This window comes from Gallus gallus, chromosome 2 (assembly GCF_016699485.2).
Source record: "Gallus gallus isolate bGalGal1 chromosome 2, bGalGal1.mat.broiler.GRCg7b, whole genome shotgun sequence".
Classification (NCBI taxonomy): Eukaryota; Metazoa; Chordata; class Aves; order Galliformes; family Phasianidae; genus Gallus; species Gallus gallus.
The window spans coordinates 9,426,322-9,439,039 of record NC_052533.1 but is presented as its reverse complement, the minus strand read 5'-3'; the positions used below and the strand labels follow the sequence as shown (position 1 = coordinate 9,439,039).

The window sequence follows — 12,718 nt, the reverse complement described above, 5'->3', positions numbered from 1 at the left end:
TTTTCTGAAGAAGGAAAAGATTATCTGTCACATCTGCAGGAGACAGGGGCTTGGGTAGAAAGTCACGTTTTACCTTTTATACTTGCATCTGAACAAGAGGATGGAATTTCAAAACAGAGTAATGTTCCTGAATTAATTATCCAGGTTAGAGGTCTCTTCTCACATAAATCAAACTGCCTCCAGCCAAATAATTGGTGTATGTGAATTTCAGGTTTACAAACATTGTTATCCAAAATGTCCAGTGCACTATAGAGGATGATTTGGAAGCCCAGGAAGGTCATGTTATTATGAGAGGATGTATATCTAATCAAATTGGCTTGCTTTGCTTCCTTCTTTCCTTTCCCTCCTGCTTTCCCAAAAGAAACAGGTAGAATTATACCCTGAGGAATTCAGCATGCTTCATTCTGGTGCTGAGTACCAGAAAACATATCTATGGAAGTCAGCAGAGTGAGAGAGTGGGAGTTGCCTGGGAATTTAATAGTGAGGAAGTGAGTCTTTTACTGACTTGGAATCGCACTGCTGCAGCCAAATGACTTTTTGAAGGCTGTACAGAGGCATTAAGTAAGTGCTGTAGTCGTTCTTGGGACAGGTTAATTGTGTGTTTAATAAGATATTGTCTCTTTTTAAAATGAAATAATTGGCATGCATACTGCAACTCTGGCTATTTGTCAAAAGCTTGCAGTCATAGAATTCAGTCTTATGGAAAGACAAGACACAAAATAAAGAATATGTACCAGCATTTCTAGAATGTGTTTGATCAATTTCCCAGGTCTGAATAGAAATTGAAAATGAAAGTATTGATAAATAATGAAATAGGTTGTTTTCTACTACAGAACTATCAGACGTACTGCTTGATGAGTCAGTAATAATGCTCCTTGTTAGTAGGTACACAGAAAGCATGTAATTAGGTAATATTTAAGCAATTTTTTAATTGTCTTCTGTTATATTTCCCTTATGTATCACTTAACCTAGTGTACATTTTACCAGTGAGCTGTGGGTCTTTTCAAATGTTAGTCAAGGGAAAGATTCAGACAAACTTTAATCACAATCTCTGTCTTTGAATGGCCCAACTCATGTAAATCCAGGCTGGTTAAAAAAAGATAAATGATTCCTTTGATTTCATATTTTTATTACTTCTCACTCCTACTGAATTGTTGCTTTATATAATAATGCTTTTGTTCTGATTTATTTCTGCATCTCTTTTCTAGGCCTATCTGTCTGTCTGCAAAGATGTCATAATGGTTGGTCTTGGAAATGTCAAGTTTCAACTGTACTTTTTAGATATGGCACTTTCAGTTATACAAACAGGTACAAAGTGTAGTGCTAATGTCAACATCTCCATACACAATTGGGTGACATGTTTTTATATTAACAGAACTGTTGCTTTCTTGCATTGTGGAATCTCTTTCTCAAAAAACAGTGTTTATAGTTGATGCTAATATCATTAATATGGTGAGAAGTAACAACAGCTTTTCAGCAAGTTGAAAGCGAGCAGAGAAGCTGTCCAGCATCTTATCATTGTTGGTAACTAAAGTTTTTTCCTTGTTGTTAAATTCCTGTTACATAATTGGTATATCACACAGTACTATATGTACATAAATAATTATGCACGCTGATTTTATGGTGTATATCTATCTTAGGAGGCAAAATTGTAGTGAAATTTAAATTTGGCTCACATTTGAAAAGTTAGGTTGACAGAAGAGACAGAATTAAAGCTCAGTTCCTCACAAAATATACAGTTTTATTCCATATACTTCAAGAATTTTTTGAAGGAACACTGGATTTATACTTAATTAAATACTAATTGAAATACATGAAAAATTCAGCTGAAGGTGCTCAGAAACTAAATGCATCGTCTAGGGAACTATAGCTGTTTGTGGTATATGAGGTTTGTTTTTTAAAACTTGTATCTCAAGAATATCTCATTTCAATGTGTATACTGTGGTATTTATCTCTTTAGCCAGGGGTGCCTTTTGTACACCAGTACTATTGTGTGCACTAAAAGAAATTACTGAAGCTTCTCTGACCCAGAGCACTGAGGTGGATGAAGTAGCAAATGTCCTCCATGCTGTACAGACCATCTTCCAGAAGGTTTTAGAATGTGTTGCAAGCAGAATCAAGGAGCAGCCTGGAGAAGGGATTCAGGTATTACTCTTAACATCACTACCTGTATGTGGATGGATCCATACTTGTACTCAAATGTAAAGTGATGTTATGCTTTGAGGTTGTTACTCCATTCAACATCTGATTTATATTCTCAGTAACTTTTTCTAATATTAATTTGTTTCCCCATCTCCAATAGTTTTTTTTAACCGCAGTTGGTCTTGTGACAGAATTGCTAGTAAACCAGAGAACAGCGTGTTATGTTGCCAATGATCTACCCTATGAATGATCTACTGTACCAATGACCTACACTTTAGGTTAGGTCATAGGTTAGATACACTATTAACCTTCTCATCAATGAAAATGGACTTAATCCTGAGCAAAGGATTTGGTAATATATGTTCTGATCTTGGGAGAGATAAGAAATTATGGCTATTTTATGTTTGTTTCAGCATGAATGACATCAGCTTCAACATGTGGACGATGTCTCAAAGTTCTCCAGACTTTCTATCTTTGTAGAAAATTTAGCTTCTTGCATTTTATAGCAGAGAAGATAGTAGTAAGATAGACAGATCACAGTGGGAAATATGATGATCTGCTTATTAGGACTTTTGAAATATGGGGTTTTTTTTGATTCAATCATTGATTTGTTTGCTTTTTTCTGAAACTTGTGAGTAGACTTCTGACCTATGTTACTGATTTCCCTCCTGATCCCAAGTGAATGGAGTACCACAGTGACTTTCAGGGTGTCATCTACACTTCTTTGCAGACAGTGGTCTGTTGAAATACTTTAATCATTTTCATGCAGTCTCAAGCAGCTGATCTGTTTTTCTTTGATTTCAGTTGATTCAGTCAATTCAAACACCTCTTGGAGATTTCTTACATGCAGTCCAGTGCTGGCATTCATTTTGCCCGGCAGTTCACCAGAGTGTGTTCTCCACTCTCCTAGCTGCAATACTGGCAGAGATAAAGTATGCGCTACAGGAGGTAAAGTTATTGCTGATTGCTTTTTAAAGGTTATATTGGAAGTAGAAAGCTGTGTTCAGAAAACGTGTTTTTCCTACTGCAGATGAGGATTTTGTGTGTTATGGCATGGAACAAATAGGATGTTTTATTTGCTATAATTTGATCTTAAAATGCACCTCTCGGGTTTACAAACACATGTAAGATGTCTGTCCTGATACTTTGTTCAGTATCTGATTCTTGCAGAAAATTTTAGAAGTCAGGCAGTGTTGGGGGTAAACGACATGGTCTTTTTTGAGAAGTTCTTTGTGTTTGTATTTGTACTGAGTCCGGCTTTGAAGGAGTTAACTTCTTTCATAGCAGCTTGTATGCTGCTTTGGTTTCCATTTGAGTTTGAAACAGCGTTGGTGGTACACCAGCAAGTTTTGGCTGTTGTTAAGCAGTGTTTGCACAGTGTCAGGACTTTCCCTCAGCCAAGGCAGCTGACCCTGACTGACCACAGGCACGCTTCAGAACTGCTAATGTGCTCAGCAATCAAAGTTTGGGGGAAGGAGGAGGAAGAGGGATCATTTGTGGTTACAACACTTGTCTTTCCAAGCAACCGTTATGCTCTCTGTCAGAGAGAGCCTCTTTCCAACCTTGCTTTCCAGGAAGTGGCTTAACATGTGCCTACCAATGGAAGAAAGGGAATGAATTCTGTATTTTGCTGTACAGATATGTTCTATGCAGAACAAAAAGAGTTGGCCTAGGGAATCACTGGCATCTAAATTTAAGAAATTGTGGTATATACTTAAACATGAAGACACAAAGGATATTTATTTCTGTTCAGTATGCTGTGTGTTTATAAGTAGTGACTGGTCATAAACTTGTACTCAGGCAAACTGTGGAGACTGTTTCCCATGATGCTGTTTACGTGGTTCAGTTTTAGCCTTTCAAATTATGTTTTTTATTATTTTGGACACTGCACAATTGATGTAAGGGGTTCAAACAATGCATGGGAATGTTGTTTTCTAATTATTTAAGGATAGGTCTCGTTGAGTGTAATTACTGCAGTATAGATTTGCCTGGATATTTTCTGCGTATGTGTTAAGTTATTGACTGTTTCTTCTTTAGGCTTCCAGTGAAAAAGCTTTCACTATACCAAGGACAGTTTCAGACCTTCCGCCTCTTTCAAGCAGCTTAATGGCAATAATTATGAAGTCTGTTAATGTGGTCAGGTAAATGTTTCTCCATTGCATTGTCCAAGGTTGTTAATAACGTAGAATAGAACAGCTTGTATATATTCAATAACATTTTAATTTCTGAATTCAAATGTATTTTGAGAAACTTTGAAATTTAATAAATTCACCTGCATGATGGTAATCTTGAAGATATTGACTGGTGAGTTTTTTCTCTTTTTGTAAGGGTCCAACAGTGCTTATTTACAAGACTGTTCATCTAACTGAGGTCTTTGATCAGACATCTTTCCTTTTTTCATTCATAAGAAAGAATGGCTGTATAAAATTCAAAACCTTTTCCAAGTCCTATATTTTGATAGAAGAGTTCTTCTCTGTTTTTTTTTAATTGGAAACGCTTCCAATTTAAATTTTATGACATACACGTTTTAGAACAAAATGTTAATTAAACTCTAGGTTGTAATTGAGCTACAAGTAGTATTAGATTTAAGGGCCTGAGCTGTTACTGGCAATCCACTGGAGTCATATAGTGTATTTTAAACTTCACTATAAATTGATTTTAGAAAGTTCACTATAAATTGTATAAATTACATTCCAGTGGTTACAGTATTTTTTTCAGACTGTTCTTCCCAAAATACTCCACGAGCTCTTTATTTCTTAGAGAAGCTATTTATTCTGTGGGAAAAGCTTTTATTTTCTTCCCCAGCAATATATGAACTCAAACACGCTCACAGTCCCATAAGAAGCCTGTAGTTCTCCATCACCCCATGAGCACAGCTTTGCCCTGTGTGGTATCTTCGAAGCTGTGGTGGCGGCATAGTATAATCACAAGCTTGTTCTGTTCTATTTTGAAATAAACATGATTTAGAAAGTATGTTATTTTTTTCTTAGGTCATTTTTAAATGAATTACTGGAATGCATTCTATCAGAAGAAATTGAAGGGATTTTTAGTCTTACATCTATGGTCTGCACTGTGATTGTAATTAAAGGTCAGTCAAACCAATTCTGTACTATAGGTGTGTGTGTGTGTGTATGCATATATATATATATATATATATACATATAGTATGTGTGTATATATATATATATATAGTACTATATACTTTTTAATTTATTTATTGCTGGTGTAATTTAAAAAGCCAATTCAGCAGGTGCTAAGGCATATCACTTGTACATGACGGTGTTAAGCTTTGGACTTACAAATTTTGTAGTGAGCTGGAAAATACGACTACTCACTCATACAGTCCATCTCTATATTTTGGTTTGCTGAAACACACAGTAATTAATCTAGGGCAGTGAAAATCTAGTCCTATCTAATCTTTAATTAAAGTGTTGTGGGTTTGGGGTTTTTTTCTTTTGTCCTTTTAAAAGACACTCCATGAAAATGTGCATAAGGTTTTTGGGCTTGCTTTCTTTTTTTTTAGTTAAGCATTATTTTTGTTCAGTGTTTTAACATAACCTTATTCCAAATAGGTAAGCACAAAACTTCACTTCTAAAAGATGTTGCACCTGTCATTCAGAGAAAGCTTATAACCTACAAGGAAGCTGCCACAGAAGAATCTAGCAGTACTGAAAGGTAAATTTGCTATGGGAAATGAACACTAACCTCTCCTATACCCTTTCTGATGTCTTCTATAATACAGCTGAAGCATTCTGAATGATCACATGTTTTAAAATAGGGGGTAAAAACCTTGTGAGACACTGAGTTCAGCACAGTATTAAATTTCCTGCCATGCATTTGCTGTGATTGTAATCTTTACATATTTATTTTAGTTTGGGTTGTTTTCTTTTTTTTTTTGGGGGGGGGGGGGGGGGGGATTTAATTTGAATGTGTTATGACTTAATCCCATATTATTGCCATACTCACAAGAGTAAGAGTTCACAGTAGTGACTGCTGCTTGTTTTAGCTAGTTGTTGAACTGAGATCAAAGTTCTTTTGGTTGAGACCTACCTTAGAAACAAAATCAAGCAGAAATGAACAATTTTTTTTCCGTTAAGTTATATAATGTTGGGTTACACCAAAGTTTATACCAAAATATTTTTTTAAAAGATAATTATATACTGGAAAGGAAAGGCTAGAAGCAGAGTATTATGATTCAGTTTGCAATTCTTTTAATCAAGAAAAGGCTGAGAATTTGAAGCATATCTTACCATAATTAAATAAATAGGCACATGAGAATGAATAATTGCTGCCACTTGAGTGCACTTCCGACTATAAATTTCAGTAAGAACACAGATAATTGCTTTATGAATGTATGTGAACCTCTCTGCCCCAGCCTAGAAGTTGGGACAGATGAAGAGCATAAGATACTACACAGTGATTAGTTTTGTGATGTATGAATGGCTGCCTTCTTATCATAAAAAGCCAGTTGCAGATAAAATCGAGAGCTTATGAATACAAATACGATGATGAGAAGTGTTCAGGAAAAGAATCTGAATTACAGTGTGATAACAAAACATTCCGCAAAGCTCTGTGATAGTATTTGAACTTGTGAGAATTGTAATTGTACAGTAACAACACCCACAGATATGTTGGGTTGGTATACTTTTGTTGTTGTTGTTTTTGTTTTTGTTTTTTTTACCCTTATCTCCAGAAAGGAAAGAAATTCATGTTGGTAAAGGTTAGGAGAAAGTTCTTCGAAGATGAGGTTTTCTAGGACTAATTTATAGTGTTTGTGCTTTCTTAGATAGGCATGATGGTGGAACAGCCTGGGCCTGTAGTGTTTGCAGACATGCCATTTTTAGTGCTCTAGTCACACTGTGCTCAGTGTAATTACAGTGGGGTTATACAATCTGAAATGTGCACTGTTCTTTGTAAACTTGTTATTATTGTATTTTCCCACTTTGCTTACCAAACCTAAAAATATTAATTATGGAATGCTGCAAGGTAGATGTTTGATTGTTACTTTGTGCACAACGCTACAAACGTGGTGTTGCACTTCTGCTAAAACTTCTTGCTGTGTTTTAACTAATACTTCATAGTACTCATAATATTACTACTTTGTAATATTACTACTTCCTTCTATTATCTCTTAGTAACTTTGGTGGCTTGCTTTATTTAATGCCCAGGTATACTAGGAAATGGTGAGATGCTATAATTTCCCAAGAGACCTGACATTCTGCACCAGCATCTTAAACTTAGAAGTAATCTATTACATATTAATGAAGAAAGAAATAGGTAAAAACCTGTCTGGTGGAGTACTTAAAGTGCTGTCGTTAAGCAAGGAATTGTTACACTAATTTAGAAGCAAAACTTTTCATTATAAATTAGTCTTCCCTTCTCAGCTGAGCTAGCAGTTTAAGAAGGCCCCATGGGTCTAAAATTGCTGTTCAGTGCACTTTAAAATTCTGGACAGCATGTTGTATATTGAGAGAATTTCCTCAAGAGTAATAGCACACACATTAATTTAGTTTATAAAATGCAGGTATTTATTTCTAAGCCAAAAAAAAAAAAAGCTAATAAAGCTGCCAATGCAGTGATTTGGAGGCTACAGAAAACTGTTCTATGCTCTTTGAAACAAATGCACTTTGAAATAATACCTTTTTTTCTTGGTATTCTGTAATTACCTTAATTAGCATCTCAGTATATGAGTTGCTAGAATTTAAACAGAACAAAGGAAAAATGAACATTTTTCGTTAGTATTATCATCCAGCTTGCTTCCCAGTGTCCTTTTTGCACTCTCGCTGCCTCTGAATAATGATTCTTGCATTGTTTTGTAATGTAAACATTGTATGATTTGTCTGCTACATATCAACAAGGTCACTGCATGTGTACCTAGAAAAACTGTCTTAAGCTTACCTGTCTGGGTAGGCCTGCAGTTATTCTGGTAGATGGGTTATTGTGTACAGCTTGGCCGGTTGTGTTGCTGGTAAGTAGTCCAGCTTCCCAGAAGGACTGTCCTATTGGCCTTAAATTGTAACAAAAAATATACAAAGTAGCACTGTGCATAGGACCACAGTACTTAAATGGTTATAGTAATTTAATAGTACATTTTAATCTTAAGTTATTTTGTCCGTTGAGATCCATAATGGCTGAATCACAGAATCACCAAGGTTGGGAAAGACCTCCAAGATCAACCAGTCACTTTCAGCAATAGTTCTCACTAAACCATGTCCCTCAGCACAACCTTTAAATGTTCCTTGAACACCTCCAGGGTTGGTGACTCCACCACCTCTGTGGGCAGCCCATTCCAGCACCTGACCACTCTTTCAGAGAAGTAGTATTTCCTAACCTCAAAGGCTATTAGCATTTTAAAGTAGAAATATGTGGCACCGCCATGGCTGTAGGAATTCAGGGTGATCCGACAAGCAGTATACTGCTTTGTCTGTTGTATGTCTGGTCTTGATGTCTCTTAATGAGTGCCCTGCCTCACTGTGATTAATATCTGACTAATCTTGCTTCTCAAGTGTAGGTCTGTAACAACAATAGTAATAAAGTAGCATGAAGGATAAAGTTCATAGTGGTTAACAATGCAATAATGAAATAATGTTTTGGCAGAAGACCAAAGTCCTTCTGCCTTCACAGGGTATCGTGGAGCATTACCAGTAGAAGTTGTGTTAAAATGCAACTACAAAGGCACCCCTGTGACTGAGTATTTCAGGGAATGTAAGAAAATAAACGGGCCTTCCAAATGGAAGTTCCAAAGCTGACTTCTGAGGCTGTTTAGGAGTAATGTGAAACAAAAGAGAAAGAAAATGACTATTGTGGGTGTATAAGTAGCTGAAGGAGAAAGTTAATAAGAAAAAGACAGACTGCTCAGGCGTGGGGGAAAAAAATGACCACAGTTGAGGCGAAAAATTACAAAGAGAAGAATGAGGGAGAACAGAAAAATGAAAAGTGGTTTTAGTGTGAAGTAGCAGTGAAGGATTTGACTATTTCTGTTTAAAAAAGCTGTGAAGAGTTGGTGCTTCTCAATTTGTGTAAATGCTGAGATAATTGCAAACATGCTCGAATTGGCTTAGTAAATTAAACTCATTTGTTGTAAATTATATCTAGAGATGGTCAGCAGAAAAATGGTCGAGTTGAAGAAAAGCAGATGTTTCAAAAGTGATTTTGTAAAGAGAGATTTAATTTTTTAATGGAATAAATAGCCAAAGAAATGGGGAATCTCGCTGTACCCTTGCAAACAAGTAGCTGAGGACTGATTTCAGCTGAGGACTGATTTCAGCTGTCTAACTGTGTTATGCATTGTTTTATGCTGTTTCAGAATTCTGTATGAATCATCTCAGAAAATTCTGGATGAACTTCTGAATCCTTGACCATGTGGAAGCTTTTGTCCTGAAAACTGAAAGAAGATATATTGTTTAAAAGAAAATGTTATATTGTAAATTTATTAATAGTTAAGATTTATTTCCTGCTATTCTGTACAGTTAAAGCAGGCAAAAAAGTATAGCAGTGTATATAGAAATCATGTAGTATTAAAGATTGTCAAAGACCTCTAAGAAGGCTGTTTTGTATAAAATTGTCATTTGGGGAGGGAGAGTAAAAATGACTATCTTGTTTTCATCAAACAACTGATAATTGTATCTTACACTTTGGCATTGAGGCAGCACGTAGCCTCAGTCCCTGGGAAATTCTCAGAGAATATTCCTGACAAGGCACATGAAGTACAACAAGGTGTTTGGGTATTGCCAACATGAAAGCACAAAGAGCAAATTCTTCTTGGCCAATCACATTTCCTTCCTTTTTGTGAATGGAATAAGAGCAGAGGATGTCAGCTTTCCTGTCCTTAGAAAGACTGTTTACAGAGACTTACATGATATATTTGTGGCCAAGTTGGAGAGAGATGGAGCGTACTGGATGAGCTACATAGAGAGTGGAAGACTGCCTGGACACTCAGGTTTTAACAGTAATGGTGCTACGAAGTCATACTAATGGCGTTCCTCAAGGCAGACACTGTTGTTGCCAGTACTGCTCAACATTTTCATTGAACATCTTTGGCAGGGAATGAAATGCAAACTCAGTCAGTTGCCAGGTGACACCACCTTGGGAGCAGTGGTTGAAACAGTTGAGGGGTGATGTTGTCCAGCTCAGTAGCAACCTGACCACTGGACATAGAAAACAGCAAATCTCGTAGTTTAAACCCAGACACACGCAAAGTCCTCTACCTGCAATGGACAAATTCCATACTACAGCAGAAGAGTGATCTCATTGCTGTCTTCACCTACGTGATGAGGATTATGAAAAGACTGTTCTCAGAAGTACAAATCAAGAAAACACAAGGCAGTGGCCACAAGCTGCAGCAAGGGAAACTGGACATGTGACAGTTTTTTCCTGATGAAAGTGAAACAAAACGGAACAGGAACAGATTTGTCAGAAAGACAGTGCAAGATCCATCCTTGGAGATGACAAGAACTTGATTGGCCAGTGTGACATAATTTTGAAGTTACTCCTGCCTGAGTTGGGGATTGAACTGGATTATCTCATGAGCTTCCTCTCAATTTAAATAAGTTTAATTGCTTTGTATTTGGCTCTTTTTACAAATTAATGCCACAGGCGATGCAGACGTGTAAGCCACTTGTTTAGCTTTATAATGTGAACAGATGCTCTCTCGAAACTAATATTACAATGTTAATTGCAGAACGTTATTTTGCCTTAACTGAGGCATATATAAATCAGATGTCTAAGTTCACAATGCTATGTTTTTGCCTGTTTTAGATCTACTAGGCAGCCCCAGAAACTGATTGAGGCAGAGACTGAAAAGATGGCAAACAGTGACTATCTTAAACTTGGTTATCTAATGGTTGTCTACAAAGTGGGACAGGATGCTTCTCATGTAGTGCCTACACAAATGGCTCACTGACATCTCCGATGTTACTGAGTGGCACTGGCACTGAAATTAGCAAATTTACCTAAATTAAGTCAGACTCTTAATTTTTGATTAGGATCTGTGCACAGTGCTCTTCCCCCATCTATCTAAACAGACATCTTTGTAGTGCATTAATCTTCTATGTAGAAGCTTATTTAACTGGAATGTTGATATTTAAAAATAACCACATCCTTAATAAACTGTCAGACTTTACAACAGGGAAGTCAGTGTGTGTGCTTATGGAGAAGTGAATTCCAGATTTACTTTCTCCACAACAGTAGCCTGAGCCAGAAAGACATGCTGCCCCACCACGTAGCTGTAGGTCTGCCAACTGCTTATCTATCAACATCTTTATAAAAACTGGGTGTCCTTTGGCCTTCATTCTTCTACATCTGCTAACAGGCAGGTGTTCCTGTAATGACCTTTTAAATCTTGATTCTACAAATTAGTTAATGAGTATGTAAATCACTACAGATTTTTCTTCTGCTTTTTGGTCTTTCACTATTTGCTTATATTAGATGAGAAGAGTTACTGCCTTTTTATTCTCCTCAGTCTGTAACGCTGCTTTTTCAGTTCTATCTTTTTTTTCTTGATGGACTACCTGTTACAGACTCAGTATTCCAGATCCTGCAATAGAGATAACTGCCAACAGCAGCAATAGGCAGATTTATTCTGAAGAACTCAGAGGTGATATTGCCAGGAAGGGTAAGAAAGCTTAAAGATGAACCTTTGTCTTCCTGGTGGCTGATGCTCAAGTGGTTCTCCAGGGGGTTGGAATAGTTCTGTGGTAGCAGTGCTGCTGGTCTGTAGATCTCAAGATCCAATCCAGCTCTGTTATAGCTCCTCTCCTGGGTGAAAAACTATTGGCTTTCTGCAACACAAGTACTGATCTCTCAATTCCTTGTGACAAAATCTGTCACGCTTTCTCCTTGGGTCTTCATAATTTTCCATCAATTTAGTCAGATTTTAGTCAGTGTTCTCATTACAAAGTTTTGTCAAATCGTTACATCCTTACAGTTTTCTTGTTTTCAAGATATAAATAAAGTGTATATTTCTTAAGCTTCATTGTTTTTTGAAACCTGTAAATCGATGTGTTTTATCTTACTAATAGAAAGTGCCTTTGCAGTACTGCTGGGGGAGAGGGACTGATCTTTGCTTGTTGTTATGGGGTGACTGATATTGAGAAGAGTTTATTTGACTGTCTATACTATCACAACTGTATGTCGTAGAACTTCCTACAGTTCTCAGACCCACTGAGATCTGTTCAGTTTTCCAAGAGGATGACTTTGAGTAATAAAATTGTTTGAAATATGACCAAGATAACACCATTCTTAAGATATTCTTTGAGCAATTTGCCTTGGGAGCCACTGTTAACATACAGCTACCTGAAGAGTAAGTTTTCTAGTCAAAAGCTGTACCTGCAAATGGCATGCTTATAACGCTCTCCTTCATACGTATATACCCAGTTTAAATATTTAGTGAAGAAATGAATTCCTTTAAATGATTTCATTAATCTTATCTATATTAGTTTGCTGTATTTGTTAGGGGTTTGGTCCCATTTTTGACAGCAAAGTTTGTTTGCTCTGTTTTCTGGCTGGGAAACAAGGCCCAGCAGTCTTCCATCTATCACAGCTTCGAATTACGAGCTGAAGAAAACCCAGGAGATCT

At 36.6% G+C, this 12,718-nt stretch overlaps 1 protein-coding gene across 2 annotated transcripts in view; it reads left to right on the top strand.

The window, feature by feature from the left end:
* NCAPG2 (non-SMC condensin II complex subunit G2) overlaps positions 1-12,115 on the top strand; it is a 37,277-nt gene extending 25,162 nt beyond the window's left edge. For both annotated transcript variants that reach the window (XM_003640678.6, XM_040695618.2), the window contains 8 exons: positions 1-144; positions 1,209-1,308; positions 1,961-2,145; positions 2,947-3,090; positions 4,180-4,283; positions 5,133-5,230; positions 5,715-5,817; positions 9,449-12,115. In XM_003640678.6, coding sequence (XP_003640726.2) covers positions 1-144; positions 1,209-1,308; positions 1,961-2,145; positions 2,947-3,090; positions 4,180-4,283; positions 5,133-5,230; positions 5,715-5,817; positions 9,449-9,500 — 930 coding nt within the window. In that variant the 3' untranslated portion in view covers positions 9,501-12,115. The remainder of the gene's footprint in view (positions 145-1,208; positions 1,309-1,960; positions 2,146-2,946; positions 3,091-4,179; positions 4,284-5,132; positions 5,231-5,714; positions 5,818-9,448) is intronic.
* Positions 12,116-12,718: the final 603 nt, after the last annotated feature.